The following is a 27,515-nucleotide window of genomic DNA, read 5'->3' on the forward strand; positions in this document are numbered from 1 at the left end:
CATTTGGATTATTTCCATATGGATTTAATTTTGTTGCCAAAAATACCGTGTGCATCTGTAAAAAAACAAACTAGCTTCCCATGGCCGGGGCGGGGGGGACACGACACAGGTTGGGGAGGGCAAGACTGCCAACATTGCCAACATTTTAAAATATTTCAAACGGAAAGTTTCAGTCCGTGAAATATTTTGGGCCCATTGTTCTAAATGCAAAACTGCAATCTATTTTAACTAGTTTGCAAGAACAACTTTTGGACAGCAGGAAATGGAAATTTTAATTAAAACCTTAAGTCAAAATTGTTGGAGTCTTTTAAAATAAGTATGATTTAGTAAGTGCGACAAGGAATTTTCTTCCATTTGGACCCACATATTCTCGTGGGCTATTTTTCCACGTACGACATTGTTAAAACTGCACTATTTTAAGTATTTTTCCATCTATGACATTGTTAAAACTGCACTGTAAAAAGCACTGACAAACTCAAATCAAACCTAAAATTTGTTGAATCACAAAGTAATAAGCCAAGGCTTAAAAACAAAAAATGAGGCCTGGGGCGCCTTGGTGGTTCAGTCCGTTAAGGGCCTGACTCTCGATTTTAGCTCAGGTCAAAATCTCAGGGTCCTGAGATGGAGTCCCTCCATTGGGCTCCGCCCTGAGGGTGTAGCCTGCCTCATTCTCTCTTCCCAGATGTCTGCCCCTTCCCCCACCCCCCCTTAACACTTGCTCTCACTTTCTAAAAATAAAAAATAAAAAGGAGGCCAAACAACTGGTTAGATTTACTAAGAATCCTTTTCCCTTAAAATGGGTGAATTTCATGGTATATAAATTATACCTCAAAGTTGTTTTTTTTTAAAGATTTTATTTATTTGACAGAGAGAGACACAGCGAGAGAGGGAACACAAGCAGGGGGCGTGGGAGAGGGGGAAGCAGGCTTCCTGCTGAGCAGTGAGCCCCACTTGGGGATGCGGGGCTAGATCCCAGGACTCTGGGATCATGACGAGCCAAAGGCAGACGCTTAACGACTGAGCCACCCAGGTGCCCCCATAGTTGTTTGTAAGGCAAAATCCAAGTTCATTGTTCTCTATAAATACTCATTTTATCACATAATCGATAATTAATATTGTTTAGTTGTAATTAATAGCTAAGCATGATTATTTCATCTCTCATCCTTTATATTTTTCGTTTTGCGTATTTTAAGAATAATACATAATCTATTATTAAAGCATTTAAATAACGATTTGAATGGTGGACCCAAATTGTTTACTGATAGGGGTAAGCAATCAAAACTGCTTAGGGACAGCTGTTCTGGAGACCATCCCAAGCCCCGACGCTGCCACGACTTTCTCCAGGGGTCCCGTGAGCCCCTCGGCCAGGTCGCCCCGAAAACGAGTGCTCGACGCTTCTTGGCTTAACTCTGGCCATTCTTGCCCTTCGCTCACAGCGCTCTGCTCACAGGAAACGGCCTGGCACCCTCGGCAGCTTCCTCATTCCTGCCTCCCTTACCCAAGCCGCCCCAACACCGCTTTCCACCGCCTCGGTGTCCGCGACCGGGATGCGGCGAGCGAGGGCCGACAGAGCCCGACCTCCGCCGCAATCAGAGAGCATGAGTTGCGTAACTCCACCGCCTCAAGGCCTGAGCCAGGACACGCCGCGTTCCCGTTCGGGTCAAGGCCGCGTGTTAGGCGTTGTCTTTCCGGAATCAGAGAGTAGACCGCCCTCGGCGGTCACTGACGGTAAAAACCACGAGCGAGGAGGACAACAGGAGGCACGCCCCAATTCCAGGCGCGCACGCGCGGCCCACAGCTCTCCCCACCGGAGCGCACCAGCGCGCTAGACAACTAGGGCGGCGCGTGCGCGGAGAGACTGGGCGAGCGCGGAGGGGACGCGCGTGCGCGGAGGGGCGGGGCGAGTGCGGAAGGGCGGGGAAGAGGCAGGGGGCGGAGGCAGGGGGCGGAGGCAGGGGGCGGAGGCAGGGGGCCCTTGCGCCTGGGGTTGCCTCGCGTAGTTTGGTGCTGCGGGAGGTGACCGAGGATGTGACTGCCTTGGCCGGCGGTGGCCCGCGGACGATGCTCGCCCTCCTGGGCGCGACGACCCTGGTGCTGGTCGCTGCGGTGCGGTGGATGTTGCCCGCAGCCGCAGGTGAGAGACGAGGGGGCCCGGCGCAGGCCCGGGACAGGGCGAGAGGCTGGGCTGTGGGGGCGTTGGAAGCCTTGGCCCTGGGAGGCGGGTGGAAGGGGCTGGCGCGTTGTCCCGGAGACCTCTGCTCGTCCGGGGTCACAGCGCTCAGATCGAAAATCGGGAGGAAGTGGTGTTCCAAGGTTCCTTGCACGCCGCTTGCTTGGGGGCCCGCGTACCCGTCCCCGAGCGGGAGACGCCCTCCCCGCCGGCTCTGTGGGCTTCCACCGCCGCGGCGCTGGGTGAGCGAGAGGCTTCCTGTCGACTCTCTCTTCGAAAAAGCGGGGAGCCGGGCTGGACCCTTAAGTAATAAACAAGGCTTTAGCGGCGAATTGTGTTGCTGTTCCTGAAACATTGTCTCAGTTTAGGGAAACAGTTATTCAGCCCCACGTGGGAGGGGGGATAAGGGTTGCAAGAATTTCGCTGCCTTCGGGATTCGGACAGTCTAATAAAAAGTAATAATAAATGAAAAATACGCAACCAAAATAGAGAGGCCGGGACCACCAGGCTAGTTTGCTGCCTTTATTAATACTTAGCTGGGACGCATCGGAAGAATGGCAACTATTATAAGGTTGACTTCGTAGTGAGGAAGGGTACCCAAAGAGAAAGAGAGGGACTAGCACCGAAGGGCAGGAATCCAAAGGGTCAGGGAATCCAAGCCTAGTAGGTTCAAAATCCTTAAACTGTTTGCTTAGGAAACCGTACCCCCATATGGTAAATGGTATCCTATTTCTCAAACTCTTCCATGAATATAGTATACATAGAATATGGGTACTATGGTCCTGGTATGCCCCGTGGTCATTTCTTGGAAGTCTTTTGTTTTTGAAATTTTTGTATTCAGCTCATTGTGCTGTGATGTAAAAAGAACTTCCCCAGAATTTTCGTATAAAAGTAGCATCCAAGAGGATGTACATTAAGATCTTTATTTTAATCTAAATTAGGGGAGAGCTGCTAAAATAAACTTTATACACAGCTAGCATTTATTGTACTCTTAACTATGTGCCAGGCAATTCTCTAGGTGTTTTAAAGGTATAAACTCGTTTAGGTTTCAGTACAAAGCTACACACTATTACCCTCTTTTTACAGAAGAGCAAACTGAGACACTGAGTAGCTTGCCTCAGGCCCTGCAGCTAGCCAGTGGCTGAATGGGAAATTAAACCCTGGGAATCAGCGGCAGACCCCTGGGCTTAAGAGTAGTCTGTTTTCCTAAGGGTTAAACCATTTAAATTCTCAATTATCCACTGATATTTAAGTGCCTAGTTACCTTTCAATTAACTAATGTACTTTTTTCCTCAAAGGAACGGTAAAATGTTCAAAACTAAATTAAATGTTAACCCAAACTAGAGATCCTAATGTTGCTCTCTTTCCAAGTCATAAAAATATTCATACTTTTTAAACCTAGTAAATGTAGTCCTGGGACCCTAGCCTAAGAAAATTACCCAAAATGTGAGAGGAAATTTATGTTTATATGGACATACGTGTTTGGATTTATGCCAGACTTAAAAAAGTAGTAAATTGTTTCTGATCATCCATTAGGAATGTGAAAGGTTGGAAGCAACCAATTGTTGCTTACTGTGTAAGTAGAAGTATGGGATTAAGTGCCCATTTATAGATCTTACACGCTACAAAAGTGAAATAGACTGTTTTCAAAAGGATATTGCTAATACGAGTAGAGCGAAATCTGTGAAATTGAAAATGCTGTGTAATAACTATTTCCACGTCCCTGACCATTTATCAATCAGTTATTTCTTGGTCTCCCAAATGCCAAGATGCCCCTAACTGCAGGGTCTCTTTCCTTTAGCAGAAGGACTGCATCCCAGAGGAAATCTCTGGCTCTACCCCCATCAAATTTCTTCTCCCTGTCTCAAGATCCAGAGTTAGTGGAATTAGACTAGTCTAGACCAGAGACTACAAATGCTCTCAGATCTTTTGTTGATTTCCTGTAAACTCAGTCACTCCCCTTTGGCTGCATACAATCTATAAAATCACAACAAATGGGATGAGAATTACGTTTAGAGGAGTGGAATGAGGAAAGTATTCTCCTTTGTGATGAAGTGTCAGAGAAAATAAGTGTAAAAAAGAAAATTGAGGGAGAGGAGACTCAAGGAGGAGCTCCCCAAATTAAAAAAAAAAATTTTTTTTTTTTAGAAGATGTTTTCTCAGCTTTTCCCCTTTGGACTCCATACCATAATATCTCTAGCTGGAAAATAGAGGAGGCAGTCCCAATAAAGAAAGTTCTACATAAGGACTCCTATGGTGGAAAGTCTGCCAGGAGGTAACACGCTTGCCCTGAGGCAGAAGTAAAGGCTAGAAATATTACAGGAACAGTAGATAAATTTAAAAGCCAGCCTTTTAAAAAATTATAGCTTATCGTAGCGAAAGATCAGCCCTTTGTGCTGTTGAAGAAACTCCTGTGAACCCAGCACTGTACTGAGTCCTCTGAAAAATGCAAATTGAGTATGCAACTGTATAGACCCTGCCTTTAAGGAACTTGTCATCTGATTGGGGATTTGTGTTTAATGCAAAGAAGCAATTGGTTTTCTTTTGAAACATCTTCATTCAGCAAGTTTTGAGGTCCTACCAGATGTCAGCTACTGTGCTGAGTACATCTGCTTTAGTGTGAAACTGAGCAGTAGGGATTGATGCTCCAGCACATAATATAAGAGCAGGGTTAGCACGGGCTGCAGTATTTTTTTTTTTATTTATTTATTTGAGAGAGAGAATGAGAGAGAGCATGAGAGGGGGGAGGGTCAGAGGAGAAGCAGACTCCCTGCTCAGCAGGGAGCCCGATGTGGGACTTGATCCTGGGACTCCAGGATCATGACCTGAGCCGAAGGCAGTCGCTTAACCAACTGAGCCACCCAGGCACCCATCATGGGCTGCAGTATTAAAGGAAGGTTTTCTGTAAGGGGTCAAACTTGAGCTGAGTCTTGGAGTATTTGGGTAATCAGAGAGGAAGAAAAATGCAGGTTGGAGGGACCAAAAGGGAAAAATACGAAGAGAGGACATCCAACTCAGGGAAGATTCCTCCTAGAAATGTAAGAAATAATAGATCTCTAGACAGAAGTCCTTAAAAATAAACAGATGGGTTCAGGCTTGATATGAACACCTTTCCGAGTTCCTGTAGGGCTTGGCTGACATGATAAACATTCATACCTCTGTCTCTTGATTTTTGTCATGTGAATATTTGGTTTCTGTGACTAAGCTGTTAACTTTGAAATCACAGCTGTTCCATTCTCTGTCAGAGTAGATGAAGCGTAAATATAGGATGTGAAACCAAACTGGGGCCATTAAACAGTTGAATCTTGTGTCCTTTACATGTCTTCTAACATCACAGAAAATTTTTATACAGAGACTGTTTTTTCTTTTTTTTCTTTTTTAACCAGCCGTCATGTGCGCTTTCAGCAAGTTGTAATCTTTTTGCTGGTGGACGGTCTTTTTTTTTTTTTCTCCTCATCATGATGAGTGTAGTCTTTAATCCCCTTCACCCATGTCCCCCATCTCCCCCAACCCCCTCCCCTCTGGTTTGACCGACAGTTAAGAGTCTGTTTCTTGGTTTGCCTTTCTCTTTTTTTTTTCTTTGCTCATTTGTTTTGTTTCTTAAATTCCACATATAAGTAAGATCATATGGCGTTTGTCTTTCTCTGACTGACTTATTTCACTTAGCATAATACTCTCTAGATCCATCCATGTTGTTGCAAATGGCAAGATTTCATTCTTTTTTATGGTTGAATAATATTCCAGTGTGTGTGTGTGTGTGTGTGTGTGTGTGTGTGTGTGTGTGTGTGTGTGTATCACATCTTCTTTATCCATTCATCAGTCAGTGGACACTTGGGCTGCTTCCATACCTTGGCTATTGTAAATAATGCTGCTATAAACATAGGTGGTGCATGTATCCCTTTGAATTAGTATTTTTGTATTTTTTGGGTAAAGAGACTTTCAATTAAAAGATCAATGCTGATTTTTCCTTATTTTTTCCAGCTTTACTGAAATATATATGACATATAAGGCTTACTTTTTATGGATTAAAAAACCTCGACCTTTTTCTAGCTCTCTCAAATGCAGAGATTAAATAAATAATTAGCAGCCTCCCTGTGCTGACAGCAACGATTAGGTTTTTTTAGATTTTGTATATACTTTGTTATATTTGAATGTATTCATTCTTTAATCAGTGACATGAAAGGAAGAATAACATTTTTAAGACTATCTACAGTGTATATGTAACTGTCTTCTTTCTTGTTGCTTTGATTTCTAGGAGAAACAAATCTAAAATCTCCTCAAAATGTAGAGGTCTACATCATTGATGATACCTTTATCCTGCAGTGGAACAGAAGCGATCCGTCTGTCAAGAATGTGACTTTTTCAGCAGATTATCAAACGTACGCAACTCTATTGATTGATTTACAAGAATCGTGTGAATAATTTTGAAAATTGTAACCCCATCATTTATATTTCAGATTTGAGAACCAATTGGTTTTTCCATCTTTGAGAGAAATTTTATGTCTACGTAATATTTATAACTTCATTTCTACAAATAGAGACTTAGTCCAATTCGTCTTGGGGTGTTGCAGCAAAAGAGATTTGGGGGATGAAGATAGCAGACAGCTTCTTTAGACCACAGCCGCACCTTCTCTCTTCTAGATGCGTCACCTTCTTTGAGCATAAATCAGTGTCTGACCTAGAACATGTCTTGAGGATATGGAAGAGTACCCCAAAGGTCTATCCATGGTCTTGAAATAGGCCCCCAGTTCTCCTAGGATCAGGCTTTTTTATTATCCCCATCATATGCAATTTTTTAATGTAGGTAAAATGAATTAGTATCGTAGATCCTGCATTTCCATGGACTCTGGTTCTGGAGTTTCTGCCTTCTCCCTAGCGCTAACATTCTACGTCATAGCTGCCAAGAGGATGGGCAGGCGGGGAGTTGCAGAAGAAAGGATTCTGGAAGGAACACAGCTCAGGGAGTAAGAGCACTTTGCTTTGGGTGCCAGGGCCCTGCGTGCTATGATCTCTGTCTAAGAAAGAGTGGCTGGTAATTGGCCAGTGAAGAAACGGGGTGTAGGACCCCCAGGACCGGAATCTCCCCACTTCAGCCACAACCCCAGCACTCAGTTCTCCAGCTGACTGTTAATAGGACTGTGAGATGAATTCACCCTTGCAGCTTTAGTCATTCGCGTGTGTGCGTTTATGTGCGTATATGTGCGCATATACGCAGACTTGTATACATACATCAATGGTTTGAGAATTTTTATCTCTCGAGATTTTCTTTAAATTGAACTTTGAGTTTTGTCCATTTCATTCTTTGCTTTAGTTCAGAATTTTCTTATTAAACAACTATTTTAGGTATAACAAAGATTGTTTCAGATACTCTTGTTTAAAGTTACCCTTTTAGGAGCACCTGGGTGGCTTAGTCGGTTGGGTGTCTGCCTTTGGCTCAGGTCATGATCCTGGAGTCCCGGGATCGAGCCCCACGTGGGACTCCCTGCTCAGTGGGGAGTCTGCTTTTCCCTCTCCCTCTGTGCCCTCCTACCCCAGCTCTTGTTTTCTCTCTCTCTCACTGACTCTCTCTCTCTCTCTCTCTCTCTCTCAAATAAATAAAATCTTTTTTAAAAAATAAAGTTACCTTTTAGCAAAGAAGATAGTGCCTTCGTATCGTTCCTTCACACATTCTCTCACTGATACTAAATTCTCCAGTCCATAATAGTCTGCCTTTCATTCTTTCATTCTGACTTTAGCATCAAATGCATTATTTCAATATGTTCTCATCCTGCTCTGTTCTACTAGCTTTAAAAATAATTGCCTTATAAAGATATGCCAGACTACAAGTTTAGGGAGAGAGTACAGTGACAGTATAGTGTGGTATGGACTTGAGCCAGGCTGCTTGGGTGCACAGCCATCCCATGCTATGTATTCTATCACTGTTTTCTTGTCTGTGAAGTTGTGGTAAAAACTGATATGACCATATAGAACTTACCATCCAAACCAAGACACTTTCGAGAGTCAAAAGGGGCAGTTAATTTTAGATAAGCTGAGACAAGCTTAAACCAGGACTACACCAGGCAAACTGGGATGGGACTCCCCCGCCCCCCTCCTACCGTAATAAGATGTCTAACTTAGAAGGTTGTAGAAGTATAGAACAATGTTTAAGATTTTATTTATTTGAAAGAGAGAGAGAGCACAGAGGAGAGGGAGAAGCAGCCTCCCCACTGAGCAGGGAGCCCTACATGGGGCTGGATCCCAGGACCCTGAGATCATGACCCGAGCCAAAGGCACTTAACCGACGGAGCCACCCAGGTGCCCCGAAGTGTAGACCAATTTTATGTAAAGTGCTCAGTGGACGAAAGAAGTGATTAATGGAAGTGTAGTTAATAGCAAAAGCAAACAAGTATTTTTTTAATTAAAAAAAAAATTTTACTGAGACCAAGAGAAACTGTGAGTGGGGGGAGGGGCAGAGGGAGTGGGGGTTAGAGAGAGAGAGAATATCTCAAGCAGGCTCCATACCCCCCCGCGGAGCCAGACACGGGACTCTATCTCAGGACCGTGAGATCGTGACCTGAGCCAAAATCAAGAGTCAGATGCTTAACCCACTGAGCCACCCAGATGCCCCTTAATGTAGTGTTTCTCCGAATGTAGGACAGATGCCACTGGTGATAAATGATACACGGACACATAAGTAAGCCATTAGGATTCCAGTGTCTGTAGAACACATGCTAAGACATCAGTATTTGTGACCTATATTCGAAATTTATTATGATGTATGTAGTGTTTAGTATTCATTCTTCCATTCAATAAAGATTGGGTGCCTTTTATGCTAAATACTCTTCTGGGTACTTAGAATGTATCAGTGAATAGGAAAGACCAAGATGGCATGTTCCTTATATTATGGCACGGGTTTTACGAAATGAATTTTATATCAGTTACATCATCGTTCTCAAATCATGTTCTGTTCTGATCTAAATACTTTCCATGATAAAGTTGGGTTTGATTGGTTGTTTCGTTTTTTTTTTAAGATAGTATAAAAACAGCTACCACTGCAGTAGCTCCCTTATAACACAAAAGCACTGGAATCGAGTGTGCTTCTGCATCTCCTAGAACAGGAGAGATAAAGAGGGGAAGAGAGACAGTGGGTTGGAACCATGTCAAGGCTTAGTTTTACAATTTGTATAAGGTTTTCTGTTTATAATAAGAGTTTCTGGATTTTTTAACATAGAGTCTGATGGGGAGGAGTTTCTCCAGGTATCATTAAATGCCATCTCTAGCCTCACAGCTCAGAGAAGTAGAAAGGGAAACTAGCCAGGAATGTAGCTTCCCATATGCTGGTGTATATTTTTGGTAATTTTTTCAAATGTTTTCTTTTTTGTTTTGTTTTTAATTAGCACATATGTATTATTTGTTTCAGGGGTACAGTCCTTTTTGAAAAATGAGATGGACTTGTATTTGGGTCAGCACAGAAATGATGTGGCTAGATCATCCCTGGACTCTGTTATCTTAAAGCATTTTTAAAAAGAAGTCTACAGTATTAACCCTCCCTCCCTCCCTCTCCCCCTTCCCCTCGGAAAAGCAGCTCGTGCTAGAAATTATGAATCAGTCTTGATGGAAATGCCTTCTCAGAGGAGAGTTTCTCTGCCTGGTTTAAGGTAGACAGGGCTTGGGGCGCCTGGGTGGCTCAGTCGTTAAGCGTCTGCCTTCGGCTCAGGTCGTGATCCCAGGGTCCTGGGATCGAGCCCCGCATCGGGCTCCCAGCTTGGCGGGAAGCCGGCTTCTCCCTCTCCCGCTCCCCCTGCTTGTGTTTCCTCTCTCGCTGTGTCTCTCTCTGTCAGATAAATAAATAAAATCTTTAAAAAAAAAACAAAAGGTAGACAGGGCTTCATGTGGGCAAAAAATTTCAAGACCTAACAAGTTTGTTGTCTCTCACCTTCCCGTCAGCCTCCTGGGTAGGCCAGAGTCACGTGTGGCAGGATGTCCTTTCTTGATTTCTTCATGTGTTTGAAGGATCGAATATCCATCAGTTCTACTTTTTAATGGACTGAATGAGGAATTTGTCAGTTTATATTAACATTTTAAGTTTTGTTTCTAGTGATGTAGTAGGAAGCATTACTGCAGCCAGCGAGCAGAAGGGGCCGTTTGGTTTTGATGAGGGCAGAGGAAATTCTCCAACCCTGCTGATTCTGAGGTCTTCTCTGGTCTGGTAAATCTAGTCCGAGAAGTTTAGAAGGGAATCATCAGATCCAGTCACCAAGTTTTCAGTAAGGAAAAGATCCAGAAATACAGAGTAGTTGGCCCAAAGTCACACAACTATTTTTTAACAAACCTGACACTAAGTCCACTCTTTGTACCTTCTAGGTTATTTCTTTCTCTGCTTCTTTGAAATCCTAATGCAGCCTGTCACAAAATTACAGAACTGTATCCAAAAACGAACCATCAGAATGATTCCACTTTCTAAATAATAACTTGGTGCATATGTGCTGGACACGAGGGCCACATTGCAACTAAAATGTTAACAGGACATTAACTCAAATAGAATAACTACCTAGCCTAGCTTTGTAATAGTTTCTGTTTTTAGTAAAGAGGAACCATGTTTGACAGTCTTTTGTATTTATACATTTGCTTATTCACGCATCTCCTGTTCTGTCTTAAAGTCTTGAAAATGATACTTGGGTAAAATTGCCTGGCTGTCAGTCTGTCGCCAGTACCAAATGCAACTTTTCTTCGGTCAAGCTCAATGTTTATGAAGAAATTAAATTGCGGATAAGAGCAGAGAAGGACGGCAACACTTCTCCATGGCATTATGTTGGCTCATTCACCCTATTTGGAAAAGGTAAGAAGAAGTTGCCAACCGAATTACAGGATATTCTTCATGAACTATTGCAATCACAGCTCACTTCCCCAGCCCATTCACGTGCATGGTGTATAATCTCCCGTTTAAAGAAAAAGCGGGGTGGGGTGGTGGGCCTGGGTGGCTCAGTTGGTTACGTGACTCCCTTTGGCTCAGGTCATGATCTCTGATCTCATGATCTCTGGGATCAAGTCCCACATTGGGATCCTTGTTCAGCAGGGAGCCTGCTTCTCCCTCTCCCTCTACCTGCTACTCCATCTGCTTGTGCTCTCTTTCTCTCTGTCATGCAAATAAATAAAAATTCTTTAAAAAAATAAAAAAGCCCACTGTTTTCAGAATAATTCTAAGACTTATGTGCCCCTTCCTTCTCATTCTGTCTTGAGTATACAGTGGAGTTTTTTGGAGGCTGATGGGGAGAGGGAGATCAACTGACTGACTGACTTGGCAGAAGCGAGCAGGAGATGCGTCTGTCTTCTTTGTTTAAGCCGGACGTTAACAAAATTGGGCTAAGATGTGACACAGCTCCACTCTTCTAGCTACATCTGTTTTGGGAAATGTAGTTCTTTTTTTTAGAACACATATTTGTTACAGCGCCATGGGTTTACCGCTATTATCTGTTCATGAGTCAATACTTGAAAATGTTACCAGTTTTAATGTTTAGTATGCTAAATGTTGAAAGACGTGATCCCTATAAACAAAAGCTCTTTCAGACCCTTGGTTTCTTTGAGTGTGAAGGGCTCCTGAGACCAGAACAATTGGGAACCCCGGCCCTCTGTCAGAACTCGCGAGAAGAATGATCCCTGTCCCTCTCTGCGCTTCTCTGCCTGCCACTCTCTGTGGCCCTGTGCCCTCGAGCTCTGTTCCTCCTCGCTGCCCAGAAACCACTCTTGTCAAGGACTCTGGTGACCTCAATACCCAGCGAGTTCCCAGCTCTGTTCTGGCTCAGTTCCTGGGTAGCACCAGGGTTACCACTTGAAACCCTTCCACTTTGGATCTCCAGGACCCCGCTCCCCACCAGCTCTCCTCCTGCGCCCCTTTCTCCTGGCCCTCCAGACCCGTCAGTGCCGGACTGCTGCGGGGCTGGGCTGTCGGACCTCTTCTTTTTCTACACTCGGTCCACTGGGACTCTTACGGCTTTCAATCCTGTCTGTGTGCTCTTGAGAAAAGCCCAGACATACATCTCCAGCCCCACTCCTTTCCCTTACTTTATACTGTATCACCAACTCTCTTTCAACAGGCATCTCTGCGTGTGTGTCTAAGTCATCTGGTCAACCGAAGCTCTTGATTTCCCCCTCAAAACCGACTCCTCTTGCAATTTTTTCCATCCCTGCTACAGACAGCACCTGTTTTATTTGCTCAAGCCAAGAGCCTTGGAGTCCTCTTTGGCATCGGTTTTCCTCATGCCCTGCATCCAGTCTGTCAATACTTTCTGAATGGTCCATCTTCAGGGTACATCCCAAAGCGGATCCCTTGTCGCGTCCATCCCTGCGACCAACAAGGCTGGTCTCTTGAGCTACTGCAGTAGCTTCTTCCCGGCCTGCCTGCTTCATTGTGCCTGAACTAAGGTGATCTTTCCAAAACGTAAATCACAGCATGGCACTCCTCGGATCTCAGCCCTCCAGCAAAGTCCCAAAGCTAACTACAGAGCTCTTCCTTTGTTATCTGGCTTCTAGCTGCTTCTCAGAGCTACCGGAGCCTCCTTTTTGTCTCTTGAAAATGTGAAGTGCATTCCCACATTGCTGGAATACTCTTTCCGTAGATAATTTGCCTGACTGACTCCCTCACGTTATTCAGGCCTCAGCTCAAATGTCGCAGGGAGGCTTTTCCTGACTGACTTATTTGAAACAGGTCTTGCCACCATCCTCTCTCCCTCTGTGTTATTTCATTTTTCCTCACAGCACACAGGACATTATATGTATTTGTCTATTTGGGGTTTATGGCCATATCCCCCGCTAAAGTATAAGCGCCGTGAAGGACTTTCTCTGTGTTACTATGCCAGGCATATAGGAAGTGCTCAGAATTATTTGCTGAATGAATGTTTCGACCCTGTATTAATGAAGTTCTATAGTAAATGTGTTCATTTTTTACAGCTCAAATTGGTCCCCCAAAAGTACATTTAGAAGCTGAAGATAAGGCAATAATAATAAACATCTTGCCACCTGGAACAAAAGATCATGGCATGTGGGCTCTGGATAGCTCAAGCTTCACCTACAGCTTGGATATCTGGAAAAACTCTTCAAGTGGAGAAGTAAGTATTCTTCTTACCTTTGTTCAAAGTGAGAGAGAAAGGACATGAATTTGTCCTAAAGTTTAACCTTATACTTTTTTAAAGAGCAGACTTCTGTTTTTCTTTTATTATAGAGAAGGACTAAAACTGTTTACCCCAGAGATAAAATTTATAAACTCTCACCAGAGACCACTTATTGCTTAAAAGTTAAAGCAAGACTTTTGCCGAGAAAAACTGGTGTCTATAGTCCTGTGTATTGTATAAAGACCACAGGTAAGGAGAAAGTTATGCTTTAGATTTAGTAACTTTATATACAGATGGGCAATCTATTAATTCTGGCAGTTTTCCTCTTGGTTGCTGAAGTTTATATGATATCTTAATAGATATTAAAACAAAAATATAATAGCATTTACATCAGCAAAAAAAAAAAAAGTCACAGGAATTGGGATTTTTGTCTCAAGTAAGCAGTGATGAAAGTTCTGTCTAAAAGTCTAAATATTTTCTAATGACAAAAGCTACTTTTATTTGCTCAGAATCCACAAAAGGGGGAAAGCAGTTGCTAGAGGAACCGTTAGTCTTCCAAAATGTATACCTTTATAAAAAGTGTCAAGTGTTAAAATGTGGAAGCATCCTGATAAATTTTGTCAGTGGCCTCTCACCAACAATTAAGGTCAGAGGTTAGGAGCTTAGATTTGTTTGTTATTTTAATCATAAGTTTAATATGCTTTGTTTTTAAAATCAAACTTACAGGAGAATTTAAAGTAAAGTTTTTCTCTCCTGCCTGCTTATCCCCAGTCCCATTTACCAGCAGTTAGCCCTGCTGGTAGTTTGTGCGTATTTCCTGCTTCTGTCAGGGCTTATTATAAGCATACACACAGACGTGTATATAGTTTCTTAGTTTTGGTATTTGAATTTAAAAAATAGGATCCTGCCAGATTGATCTTACAACGTGCTTGTTTAACCTACTTCATTGAGGATCTCTTTGTATGTTGGCACATACAGATCTATCACGTTCTTTTTTTTTTTTTTTTTTAAGATTTTATTTGTTTGAGAGAGCGAGAACACGAGCAGGTCGGGGGACTGGCAGGGGGAGAGGGAGAAGCAGACTCCCCGCTGAGTGGGAGCCCGATGTGGGGCTTGATCCCAGGACCCTGAGCCAAAGTCAGACGCTTAACAGACTGAGCCACCTGGGTGCCCCATCACGTTCTTTTAAATGGCTGCATACTATCACATTGTGTGAACATACACCATTCGTAACTCACTTAGCTATTACCCCCTGATAACACGTAAGCCTTTTTCTTTTCTTGCCCATGCTGTTAAGAAGAATTCTTAACCATGGGGGCGCCTGGGTGGCTCAGTCAGTTAAGCATCTGCCTTCGGCTCAGGTCCTGATCTCAGGGTCCTGGGATCGAGCCCCGCATCGGGCTCCCTGCTCAGCGGGAAGCCTGGTTCTCCCTCTCCCACTCCCCCTGCTTGTGTTCCCTCTCTCGCTGTCTGTCTCTCTGTCAAATAAATAAATAAAATCTTAAAAAAAGAAAAAAGAACTCTTAACCCTGTCTCTCTCTCTCTCAAATAAATAAATCTTTAGGGAAAAAGAGGGCAGGGGCGCCTGGGTGGCTCAGTCAGGTAAGTGTCTGCCTTTGGCCCAGGTCATGATCCCTGGGGGTCCTGGGATCGAGCCCCACATCGGACTCCCTGCTCAGGGGGAAGTCTGCTTCTCCTTCTCCCTCTGCCCCTCCACCCAACTCGTGCTCACTCTCTCTTGCTCTCTCTCAAGTGATAAATAAGTAATCTTTAAAAATAAATAAATAAAATTTTTAAAAAAAGAATTCTTACCATGTCTTATCTCACTAAAGTAGCAACGTATGCTTTTCTGTGTATTCTTCGTCTCCTAGTTGAAAATAAACTGCCTCCACCGGAAAATATTCAAGTTGATGCTAAAAATCACATCTATGTTCTTAAATGGGATTATACATATGAAAATGTGACTTTTCAAGCTCAGTGGCTCCAGTAAGTTCTATTCCATGAGTTTCCTTTTGCCCAGTTTATTATGGTTCCTTTCACTCCACTTCAGCCCCCTACAGCTCCAGGCACAGAGGCTGACTGCTTGAGGTGATTATCCCATATTGGAAATGGGATATTTAATTCTGGTCCCTGCTCTGCTGTTAACTAACTGGATGACACTGAGCTAATCCCTTAATCTCTTTTGGCCTTGGTTTCTTCATCTGTCATCATAGGGGCATATTTAATAATATCTCATGAACTTACTGGCTCTTTTTCTTTTTTTCTTTTCAAGTGTGCTTCTCATTGCATGTCTTATTTCCTCAATCTGGACTACTTGACACACGACCCTGACCTTTTCTTCAGAACTCACTTTTTCCATGAGTCCTCGGAATGGTCTCAGTCCAGTCTCTCTTACTCATTTCAAGTTAGCCTTCCCATTTTCTTGACAATGGTAGTGGTTTTGACAGATTTTTTAGTGATCACTTCAGTGGGAAATGAGGAAAGCTGGCCGGAACTGTGGATAATGTCTCAGCCCTGCAGAAGTGGTTGAGAACTGCCTGTAGTCCACGTTGGCTGGAAAGGCGTAGGTGATAAAGAGGCGAATCCAGTGGAAGGAGGAGCGGGTTGTGGGGAGGAAGGAGGTGGGTAAGAAAGCTATACTGAGGAATAGAGGGAGCAGAGGCAAGGGCAGGAAAGGAACAGTGAGAGGAGGGAGAGAAGCAGGAAGTGAACGGAGGGCGAAGGGAATGGGCACTGCGCTGGTGAACTGTCTCCTTCCTTCCGTGCTGGTCGCGCAATGGAAGCGCATTCCCGTGCCTGCATGCCCGTAGACTCTGACTGACCCGGAACTTCACTCTCAGAAGTGTGCTAAGTACTAACGCCACAGACTAGAGAGGAATGGGGGTTTTTCCGGTGGTGGTTCTCGAAGTTTTGCGGGTACTCAGCACACTGGACAAAGCACCGAAGGGGTGGGAAAGGTACAGCAATACAACACGTGGTTCCTAGACTCCAAAGCAGGTAGCTGAGGTGGCACTGCGAGCTGTGGTTTGCGGCTGAGGAGTGCTCTACAAATCGAAAATGTAAAGGTGGATGGGGCTGGAGAGGCCGAAGAAGCCATGTGGAGGGAGATGAGATGTGAACAAGGCCTTCCTTGGTGAATCATATGTTTTAAAACTGGACATGAGAGGGCGTGTTAGGCAGAGCTACAGCACAAGGGAAGCTCAGGCTACAAAGTGATTGAAAATTAGGTGAAGGTTGGGGGTGGCGGTGTTATTGCTCTATAACAAATTACCACAAATTTAATAACAGCTTGAAGAGTGCTGTTACCTCCCAGTGACTTCTGGTCAGGGGACCAGGCTTGGCTTATTAGCTGGTCCCTCTGCTCGTGGTGTCACAAGGACTCTGGGGGGCCATCTTGGAATTTTGCCTACCACATGGGAGAAGCCCTACCTTGAGAACGGTTGAACGTTTGGGCACAGGAGAGCAATGAGAGAGAAAATTGAATACATAGGCTAGGTGAAGATCAGGCGTTTGGGTGCCATTTAGAATTTTGCACTGAGGGGTGGGTAACATGAGGCCTGTATTCAAGGAGGGTGAAGATTGCCACGCTGTATGTAGGCCACAGAGACACCAAAGACGGGAGAACCAGTTAGGGAGGCTGTTGTAGTTCCAGGCTTGAACTGAGTTGCTTTGAGCTGTTGGTTACTGAGTAATTTACTTGACCTCTCCAGGCTCAGTCAAGTGTCCATATTCTGTGTAGACTTGCTCTTACCACACTGTGGCGTATTATCTGCATTTTAACACTTACCCATCGGTGTATGGGTCATATGTTTCACAGCTGGCTTTCCAGAAGGAAAAAAGCCTTATTCGTAGCGCTTGCCAGTTTTCATGATATAAATATGCCTACTATGGTCCCTTTCAACATGATGTCACTGAACATGGCACTAGGGAGAAATGCACAGGAGGACCCCTTTACAGAGTATTTCCACCACAGAGATACAATAGACATAGATAGCTTTGAGCATAGATAATAAAATGTAATAAAATAATTAGGACAAAATGAGTTTTGATCCACCTTGTCACCTGTGCTTCTGACCTGCCAGCTATAAATTAAAAAAAAAAAAAAAAGAGTTTTGCATATTTTTACTTTTAATGCTGTCTATTTATTTGTAAGTTTATGTAATTTAATCTATAGTAATGGCTTTTAATAACTGGCTCACAGCATTCCAGAAAATTCAGTGGTGGTTCTTGTGTGCTGGCTCTGGTCAGCTCTGGTACAGTAACACTTTGTCATACCCCGGAGCAAGGGCTCTGGTTCTCTTTGTGTTTTATGTGTGTCTCTTGCACTGTATTGCAAGCTTCCTGAGGGTGGGGACTTGTTTCCCTCTGTAACCTTAACCCCTAACTGTGTCTAGCATATTCTAAGTATTTCATAAATATTTATTGAATTACTCTGTTTGTAATATTTTTTTTTTTTTGTCTTTAAAGTGCCTATTTAAAAAAGATTCCTGGGGACAATTCAGGTAAATGGAAACAAATACCAAACTGTGAAAATGTCCAAACTACACAGTGTGTCTTTCCCAAAAGTACTTTCCGAAAAGGAATTTACCTTATCCGTGTTCGAGCATCGGATGGAAATACCACATCTGTTTGGTCTAACGAAGAAAAATTTGATACTCAATTACAAAGTAAGCCAGTAGTTTTTTCTTCAGGTTGCGCTTCTCCGATTTGGCACAGTCTTAATATTGTTTTTCCAAGTTGAACATTGTGCCTGTACATTTTTTTCCTAGTTACCCCGTTTCCTCCAGTCATTACCATGAAATCCACTAACGATGTTTCCCTGCGGGTCTATATCAGCGCTCCCGAAGAGTCTGAAAACAAGCCTGTGAACCATCATTACCCACTAATTTATGAAATTATATTTTGGGAAAATACTTCAAATGCTGAGGTAAAAACAAAAACAACAACTATGTGTTGTTAATCTATAATGTAGGGTTGTAACTAGGATTTTGGGGAAACAAAGTTTGAAGTTAAAATTTTAGGGAAATTTTTAGGCATTAAGACTGTGATGACAACATGAAGAATATTAGCATCTCTCCCTGTTTGACGGCGTAGTTACGGATCACCTGCATCTGGGCATCCCGGTGTGTTGTTAACATTCGGATCCCTGTGCCTCTTACTACTCAAATCAGAATCTCTTGGATGGAACTTGGGAATTTGTGCTTTTAACATGATTCCTGGGTATTTATCTAAACCAGAGTGTCTCGACACTGGGGACATTCAGACTGGATAATTCTCCGCTGTGGGAGCTGTCTTGTGCATTGTAGGGTGCTTAGCAGCCTCTCTGGCCTCTGTCTGCTGGTGGCCAGTGGCACTGCCTCCCAGTAGTGACAACCAAAAAACCTCCAGACTTTGCCAGCTATGCCCTGGGGGCAGGGTACCTCCAAGGGGGCAAAATCTCAGCTGGTCCAGTGGTTTGTGGCACTCCGAGAGGAAAGCACGCCTCCAGAGTTAAGCTTTGCCACACAAAACCCTGTTCCTTACTGTTCAATTTCATGGCAGAGGAAGGATTTGAAAACAGTCCTCTGAAAAGTCTCCTTGGCAGGGGTAGTCATGAAAAAGAGTCAAGAAACACAGGTTTAAACACTAAAATTAGGAAACCACGGACAAAGGCAGTACACAACATCGGATAATGCACAGGATTCTAGATCTCTTTTCCCTGTGGAATTACAATCAAGGAATCAACCTTGAAAAATCTTGTGTAGTTGGGTGGATAAATTCTGTAACTTGACTTTATTTTCTGTTGGAAATCTAAGAAAATTATAATGACTTGGCTACTTTCCTTTTAACTATCTGAACACCCTGTAACGAAAGCATAATTCAGCCCACTGAGAATTACAGTCAGTTCTCGGTTGTTCTTACATCAGGAAAAACCTGTATTTGTGTCTCAAACCATCAAATTGTGTAACCTTAGCCAGGGTGCTTTACCTCTCTGAGGTTTTTTTTCCTCTTCTCTAAAGTGGTGGTGGTCGTAGTAACTCCATTTTTTTAAAAATGAGGTAACATAAGAGGAGCCCCTGGCTGCCTCAGTCGGTAGAACGTGCAGCTCTTGATCTCAGGGCTGTGGGTTCGGGCCCCACCACATTGCATGTAGAGATTATTTAAAAATTTTTTTTAAAAAATCTTAAAATGTGGTAACATATGAAAACACTTAGCACATCGCTTGACAGATAGTAGAGATTAATATCATTTGCCATCCTATCCTGTCAGTGATTACAATCATAATAGCAACTCGGATTTATTGAAAGCTTATTATGCATCAGGTGCTGTGGTAATTTACATGAATTGTCTCCGTCATTCTTCAAAACAGTCCTGGCAGACTGACTGCCTGATTAAATAGTTCGGCAGACACTTGGAATGGAGTATCTCTTATCGCTTCCCTGATGCCGGGCTTCAAACAGTAGAATGTGGGTGGTTGTGGTGTGAGGACGGTTTGGCTTGGCTCTTGGGCTTCTCTCGTTTGCCAAGAGGAAAGCATGCTGCACTTGGTTTCTGGTCCAAGGAGGATGAGGGACCTGGGGAGGACCCATGGCCTCAGTACGGGCTCCACAGCCAGTCAGGACACGCGTGAGTGAGAAAAATAAATGGGTTTTGAGCCACAGGATGTTTTGTTATATTATGTGACATTGCATGACGTTATTTTGTTGTCATTATTTTGTGATTTGTTATACGATACTATTGTGGCAATAGCTGACTACTGCAGGGAGGAGTGGTAATTGTCCTCATTTTACGGATCTGGAAATAGGGCCGAGAGAAAAGAAACAACTTGCCTAAGGCCACATAGCTATAAGCGATGCCCTAATACAGGCAATTTAAGGCCAGAGCCCCCACTCCTAAATATTCTGCCACCGAGGAGAGGAAATAACAACGGCAGTTAAACCAAATCAACAGGTACTTATAAATTAGAGTTGTCTTAGGAATATGTCATAATTCCTTTTTGGAAGCAGCATTTTTAAGTTTGACTTGGGTCGTAATGTGTTGTCCAAAACAAATGTGTATTTCTTAAACATACACCAACTAAGTGGTTGGGAGAGGCCAGTCTTAGACTGAATATTTAGAGAATTTAGGAAATCAACATTCCCTATCTGATTTCATAAGGTGACTAAATTTTATCAATGATCTACTTATTTTCTTACAGAGAAAAATTCGAGAGAATAGAACAGATTTTACTTTTCCTAAATTGAAACCACTGACTGTATATTGTGTCAAAGCCAGAGCACTCATTCAAGAAGGAAAGTGGAATAAAAGCAGTGTTTTTAGTGATATTGTGTGCGAGAAAACAAAACCAGGTCAGAATCTTCCATTATATCTCTCTCTCTCTTTTTTTTTTAATGTAACTGAACTTTCAAAAAATAATTCAAATTCACTGGAGTTTGTAAAATATTTCCTTCTTACTACAAAAGCATAAGGAGAATACTTTCTTCATGAGCTACATGAATCAAAAGTAGACCTTCAGGCTAAGTCCTTCGGTTTTAGAAAATATTTTTACTGCGCAGTTCAGTGTTTTTGAATGCTTTATATTTCATTCAATACGCACATAATTAAATTGCCTTTAATAATTACTCTTTTAACATTTAATAAGACTATTTTAGGTGGGTTTTGGGTTTTTTCTTTACATAATTCTTAATATAATTATCACGTGGGGATCACTTCATTAGTTCAATTGTGAATTTTGTTCCGTGGGAATGGTTAAGTCCCATTGTGTATTTTACAGTTTGCAGTGTTGACTTGCAGATGCTGATTGGTCACGGAATGGTTTTAATTATGCAAACTCTGTATCAGGAACTGCTAGAGAACACTTTGCACTGTTGGGGAGCTAAATGTCAACATTGCATCCTTCACCTTGCTGGGCCACTCTTTAAATGGAAATGCATTGCCTAAAAAGAGGGGGTGGGAGGCATGCCTAGCTGGCTCAGTCAGTAAAGCGTGTGACTCTTGATCTCGGAGTCATGAGTTCCAGCCCCACATTGGGCATGGAGCCTACTTATAAATAGAGAGATAAAGGGAATGCATTGCCTACAGCTCTTGTATGCCCCATGTTACCAGAAATATTTCTAAGGGTACATCATTTCATAGATTTTTATATTTCCTTTCACATAGCTATATTCCATCCACCTAAACTGTCAGCATTGTGAACATATTTGGGTGTCAAGATCTATGTTGAAGCTTAACATCACTTACTTATTTTTAGGAAATACTTCCAAAACCTGGCTCATAGCTGGAGTTTGTGCTGCATTGTTTTCCATCCCGGTTGTCATCTATGTCATGAAACTTCTCTTTAGATGTATCAGTTATGTGTTCTTTCCATCAAGTAAACCTCCTTCCACTATAGATGAGGTATGTGACTTTTCTTTGTCAATGGGTGGATTTTTCTTAAAACGAATGGGAACTATATTTGATGTCCACAGAATATATGCATTTTCTTGATATCCGGAAAATATACACACTGGGATATTTTCTTCACTTTCAGCAAATTGGCTTTAGAAACAGTCATTTAATATCATATAACGTGGAATAGTTAAGGTTTGTCCTTAATCTCATATTTTTCTTCAGTTTGGCTACCTTGGCATTTGTTTTATCATTGAAAAGCTGGGTATTCACCCAAAGCCTACAGCATCCTCATCAGTGCATTCTGTGGATGACATCACAGAAAATGAAATATGAGTCTCCTTTCGGGACACCTCACAGGCTCCTGTTTGCTCCCTCCCCCCCCCCCCCCCCCCCCCCCGTGAGGTTGGCATATTTACTGAAAGCACTAAATGACAAAGACCTAAGCCCAGGACCTAGCCTGGGGATGGTGTGTCCACCTAGGGCGGGGGTTCAGGTTGCCTGCCTTGGGAATATCGCTTGGAGCTCCGGCTTTGGAGCTATAGCGACACCCGAACATGAATTGTTGATCTGCTACAGTATGTTTGCATATGTTAACTCTGTGAAGTTAAGCAGGTCACTTAAGAGAACTTGAGCAGGGCCGCCTGGGTGGCTTAATTGTTAAGCATCTGCCTTCAGCTCAGGTCATGATCCCGGGGTCCTGGGATTGAGCCACGCATCGGGCTCCCTGCTCAGCGGGGAGCCTGCTTCTCCCTCTCCCACTCCCTCTGCTTGTGTTCCCTCTCTCTCTGTGTCTCTCTCTGTCAAATAAATAAATAAATAAAATCTTTAAAAAAAATCTTCTTTAAAAAAGAGAGAGAACTTGAGCAAATGCCATTATGCTATAAAGTTTCAAAAGAAACTCTCCACAGTCCCAGCGCACACCCCTTTCCTTCACTCTCGCATGCTCACCAGCCCCCTGTGCCCCATCCTGGGTCCTCTTCATGTACCTGCCCCAAGACAGTGCCAAGAGGCACGGGACCTCACTAGTGAGGGGCTTATTCTAAATGTTAGATGGCAGTCGATAGGCTCCTAGCTAGTTTTTAATATGTTTATTAATATAAACCATTACCACTGGTTTTCTCGGTAGTGGATGTAAGACACTGAAGCCGTTGGAACCAAAAACTCTCATTATTTTAAACAATCTGTTCCTATTCTTCCCCCTTTTTTTTAAATTAGTATTTCTCTGAGCAACCGCTCCGGAATCTCCTCCTTTTCACTTCCGAGGAACAAACAGAAAGATGCTTTATAATTGAAAACACAAACACTATCACGGCAGTAGAAGAAACTAACCAAACCGATGGAAAGCACAAAAAATATAATTCCCAAACCAGTCAAGATTCGGGAAACTATTCTAATGAAGATGAAAGCAGTGGAAGCAAATTCAGCGAAGAATCCCTGAACCAGGAAACCGAGTGACCAGAAGCGAGCTCTAGAATACTTGGGAGTCCTGTGGGAGCTGCGCTCGAAGCCTGGGTTCTCACTTAGCCCCGTAACTATGCAGAGGATCAAGGAAAACGTCTTTGGGTCACCGGTCCGAAAATGCAGGCAAGTACTTCTCCGTGGGACAGAAGTTCTCTCTATTCTTTTCCACGCACAGACCCTTGAAAGACCAATCCCTGGACCTGCCTGATGAAATGAGTGAAATCCAGAAAATGTTCTCTGTGTCTCTGATGACATCTCAAGTATGGCTGTGCTAACGGTTTTGTGGTAAGCACAGAGTCACTGTGTTCCTGTCGGGTGACACCGTCACCGAGAGCCTGTGGCTATCCGTGTCGCCGACTCGTCCTTCATTCTCAGTGTTACAGTTCAGCATTTTTCAGGAGGTATTTAGATACTTTGGACACCAAAGTAGGCCCTCGGGAAATTTCTCGAGAAAAGCCCGATACCATTACCACTGGTTTTCTATAAAATAGCTTACCCTAGAAAACGTCTGCAGGTGCCAGAAATGTGATCCTTAGAATTTTCATGGGAACCCTGTCCATGTGCCCCCAAAACCTTGGCTCCTACATCACAGTCACCTCTCCCTGCTGTGGTTTAGGATCCAAACCAGGCCATCTTGTCCTATACATTAATACTTCCTGACTCACAACCTAATTCCCAACCTAGTAGAACAGTAGCTTCTGATTCGAATTTGCAATCAGTGAAGTGATAGAGAAAGGGACAACTGTCTAATCAGAGAAGTTATTATGATATTTTAAGATAAGGGAGTATGTAGAGGTTAGTCACAGCGTATGCAGGAAGCCTTGGGACCAGAAAATGCTCCTGATAGAACAGACAGAGTAAGAAGTAGAATCATTCAGTAGGAGGAAAGCAGGTGACTTTCGTGAAAAATAAGAGTAACGCGTCTAATCAGCTTTTAATTATTAACATGCTGTGGGGTTGTTCATCTGTGTCTTGGTTTTTGTTGGCTTTTTTCCTTTCTTAGTTTTATTGAGATATAACTGGCATGTAACTTATCCATGTCATGTTTTGAACCAGGCCAGCTCCTCTGTCCCATGTGGGATATGCAGGTGTCCCTTCTCCCCCGCTTACACACACTCAAGAAAGTGAACGTTTACTATCAACGTAAGGAAGAAAGTGTAACTGGGGGGAAAACCTCATTTTTAAGAATTACATCATGTTTTTCAAAGGCCACCTGGAGTGCATTCCTAAATTAGTCATGGAGACCCTTCGTAGGAAGGAAAGTCTAGGAATTTTGGTGGCCTCCCAAGGGAAGGGAGATGCAGCAACACAGTGCACTGGGATGTACATAACCTAAGGCCAGTATTATTTGCTGTCATCGTCCCTGCTGACGCCCCAGGTTCATCTGTGGGGAAGAAAAGATGGAAGGCAGCCGCTCTGAGGCAGCTCCGCCTCGGCATAACCACAGCTCCATGGAGCACACCATGCACTTTCCTGGACCCGCAGCCCCGGCTTCCAGCAGAGGGTAGCGGGGATCGGGGAGGCCCCTGGGAGACGCAGGTCTCTGCTGGAGAATCCCTAAAGTGACCCAAACACACTCCCCTTTTGATCTTTCTGACCGGAGACATCTAGTTTCAGGCAGATCTTCTGGGTCGGCCCTCTATTTGTAGAGGTCCCATCTCTGGAAATTTGCTTCTTTACAGAGGAGATTGGGACTGTGTTAGGACCCCTGCACCAGCCCTGGCTCTCGACCCACGCTGACGCAGTGGTCCTATCCAGCACCCAGGCCCAGGGAGAAAGTCGCTTTACACGGGATGTACCTCTGTGGGGCGTGGAGGAGGGGAGACTTACACCTTACATTCAGAAGACACCAATGGAATGGTTAGGTCCTTAGCATGTGGAAGTTTGATGTCATAAGGTTTGAAGACCCTCTGTGATTTTCAGTGAACAAGCGTCTCAACAGCAGTGAACAAAAACCCCTCATTTTTGCCTTGTCTTCTAGACATGAAAATGCAGTTCCTTTCCATTCTTCATGATGGTCTACGTGTAGCATAATCAGGAAGTGCTTCCTTGTAAGGTATGATAGGTGTTCTTTCTGAAGAATAGTTTACTTGGAAACATCCTGTACTTGGGAACACCAGGAGACTGCCTCAGGAATACAATGTTGATAGTTCTTGGGGAGGCTGAACATAATCAATTACATTTGTATCATTACAGCCAGAAATCTCTAGTATAGGTGAATATACATGTAAATAATGACACGGGTGTGTAAACACATGTGTGTTTATATCTACCCTTGCCCTCACGTATGATGTGGGTCATTCCATTAGGATAGCCATAAAGTACTTACTTACTAGTATAGATTCTAATTCGAAAATTAGAAACACTGCTCAGAGCTATGAACTTTAGAATCTGACCAGAAATTTACAACCTATAAAGTTATTTTTTAAATATAATTTAGGGTTTGTATCTTTTCCCCCGACCTGCGACCTTTAAAAGGCAGCCCCAGATTGCTCTTAAGAATTCTGTGTACAGAAACCTTCCTTCCTTCCACTCCTTCCTGTGACTACTTGACATGTTATGTATTTGTTTTTTGTCCGGTATATGTCTGCCCCCACGAGACTGGAAGCTCTCTGAGCACAAGGACCTTCTTTTATTCATGGCTGTATCCCCAGCATCTACAGCAGTGCAGGGCCTCGCTCAAGGAGGTGGCGTGGAAAATAATTATCGAATGTGTGACATCCACAATTTGAACCAAATGGGTGGTTCTGACCGTGTTTGTATGTTGGTTGAGTTGCGGAAGGACATAACCAATGTGTTCAGTGTTTCTATGAAGTCAACTTGTATTTGTGTTTTTGTCTTAAACCCTATTGCTGTGAACAATTTTATATAATAAACACTGGGGCCAGAAGTCTTTGGTTTTGTTGTTGTCGTGCTTAGACTTGATAAACTTTCATGTACAAAGTCACTACAACTGATGCTTTCACAGGCTACACACAGCAGAGCGGGCCGATGCCCGGGCCAGACATTGCGACGTCCTGCGATGAGTACCCGGAAGGCGCCACCACTGCCACCCTGTCCCACAGCTCCTGGACAGGGAGCTCATTCGCTTGCTCTTTGCCTTCTCACAACCTCAACTTAAAACTTGGATGGAGCACCGCCTTGATAAAACAGTGTTGCAAACTCTGCTTTCCTGAACTAAACCGCCTGCCTTTTGCAAATCTCTCCTCTCAGAACAAACTCAGAAATTTCTAAGGACACTCCCCAATCCCACATGTAAATTGATCTCTCCTGCCATCTGGACACATTTATTTTTTTTTTAAGATTTATTTATTTATGGGGCGCCTGGGTGGCTCAGTCGTTAAGCGTCTGCCTTCGGCTCAGGTCATGATCCCAGGGTCCTGGGATCGAGCCCCGCATCGGGCTCCCTGCTCAGCAGGAAGTCTGCTTCTCCCTCTCCCACTCCCCCTGCTTGTGCTCCCTCTCTCGCTGTGTCTCTCTCTGTCAAAGAAATAAAATCTTTTTAAAAAAATATTTATTTTAGAGAGAGAGCAGGGGGAGGGGCAGAGGGAGAGGATCTTCAAGCAGACTCCTCCCCACTGAGCATGGAGCCCGATGTGGGGCTCGATCTCACGACCCATGAGATCATGACCTGAGCCAAAACCAAGTCGGACCCCTCAACCCACTGTGCCACCCAGGTGCCCCTATCTGGAAACGTTTATTCTGATGTTGAACACAATTGATATTCAGGCTGGGGACCCTTCAATAATCTGTTTTAATAAGCTTCCTCAAATTTTTTTTTCAAAAGGAACAAGGAAGTAAATATTAATGAATACATTTCTGATGCCCAAGGACTGCCCTGTTACTTAACAAGTACCAGTAACAGCTAGTTTCTTCTCACTGCATTTTTTCTTGGGTTTAGGTGACCACAGAATTCTAGGTATGTAGACCACACAAATATATGTGGGTATTTGTCATGGGATATTTATATTGATGGAGGAAAAATAGGAGTATCTTTTCCCTCACCTGAGGGGAAAAAGGCAAGAAGAGATAATTTGATGCCTTTCATGAGAAAAATATACCAGTTTCCTATGCTTCATGAGGCCCATCTCACTTGGGACTCACGTTCTAGCAGAGGATATCTTGTGGATGAGGTAGTAACTGATGAAGGAGGAAAAAAAAAAGTGGCAGAGTAGACAGTCTCGCTTAGAAAAAACAGGTTTGGGGAAGAGGGAGAAAATAGATTGTTGCTGTCAGTAGCTGGCTTAAACTGTCCTTGGGGCACCTGGGTGGCTCAGTGGGTTAAGCATCTGACTCTTGATATCTGTTCAGGTCATGATCTCAGAGTCCTGGGATCGAGCCCGGTGTTGGGCTCCGTGCTGAGTAGGGGAGTCTGATTAAGATTCTCTCTCTCCCTCTGACCCTCCCCCATCTCTAAAATAATAAAT

General features: G+C 43.5%; 1 protein-coding gene across 2 annotated transcripts; it reads left to right on the plus strand.

Annotated features, from left to right (window-relative positions):
• The first annotated feature begins 1,962 nt into the window (after positions 1-1,962).
• IFNAR1 (interferon alpha and beta receptor subunit 1) lies at positions 1,963-25,978 on the plus strand. 2 transcript variants are annotated; one of them, XM_035722740.1, is made up of 7 exons: positions 10,849-10,988; positions 13,097-13,254; positions 17,725-17,924; positions 18,027-18,184; positions 20,435-20,585; positions 21,488-21,633; positions 22,843-25,978. In XM_035722740.1, the coding sequence occupies exons 2-7, from the start codon at positions 13,181-13,183 to the stop codon at positions 23,080-23,082; spliced, it is 969 nt and encodes a 322-aa protein (XP_035578633.1). In that variant the 5' UTR covers positions 10,849-10,988; positions 13,097-13,180; the 3' UTR covers positions 23,083-25,978. The 2 variants fall into 2 exon arrangements, with proteins under 2 accessions (XP_035578635.1, XP_035578633.1); XM_035722742.1 differs by lacking the exons at positions 18,027-18,184; positions 20,435-20,585; positions 21,488-21,633; positions 22,843-25,978 and adding exons at positions 1,963-2,134; positions 6,426-6,549; positions 13,368-13,506 and having other exon boundaries at positions 10,810-10,988; positions 17,725-17,857.
• The last annotated feature ends 1,537 nt before the right edge of the window (positions 25,979-27,515 follow it).

The sequence above is a fragment of the Zalophus californianus genome, chromosome 1 (genome assembly GCF_009762305.2).
Source record: "Zalophus californianus isolate mZalCal1 chromosome 1, mZalCal1.pri.v2, whole genome shotgun sequence".
NCBI lineage: Eukaryota > Metazoa > Chordata > Mammalia > Carnivora > Otariidae > Zalophus > Zalophus californianus.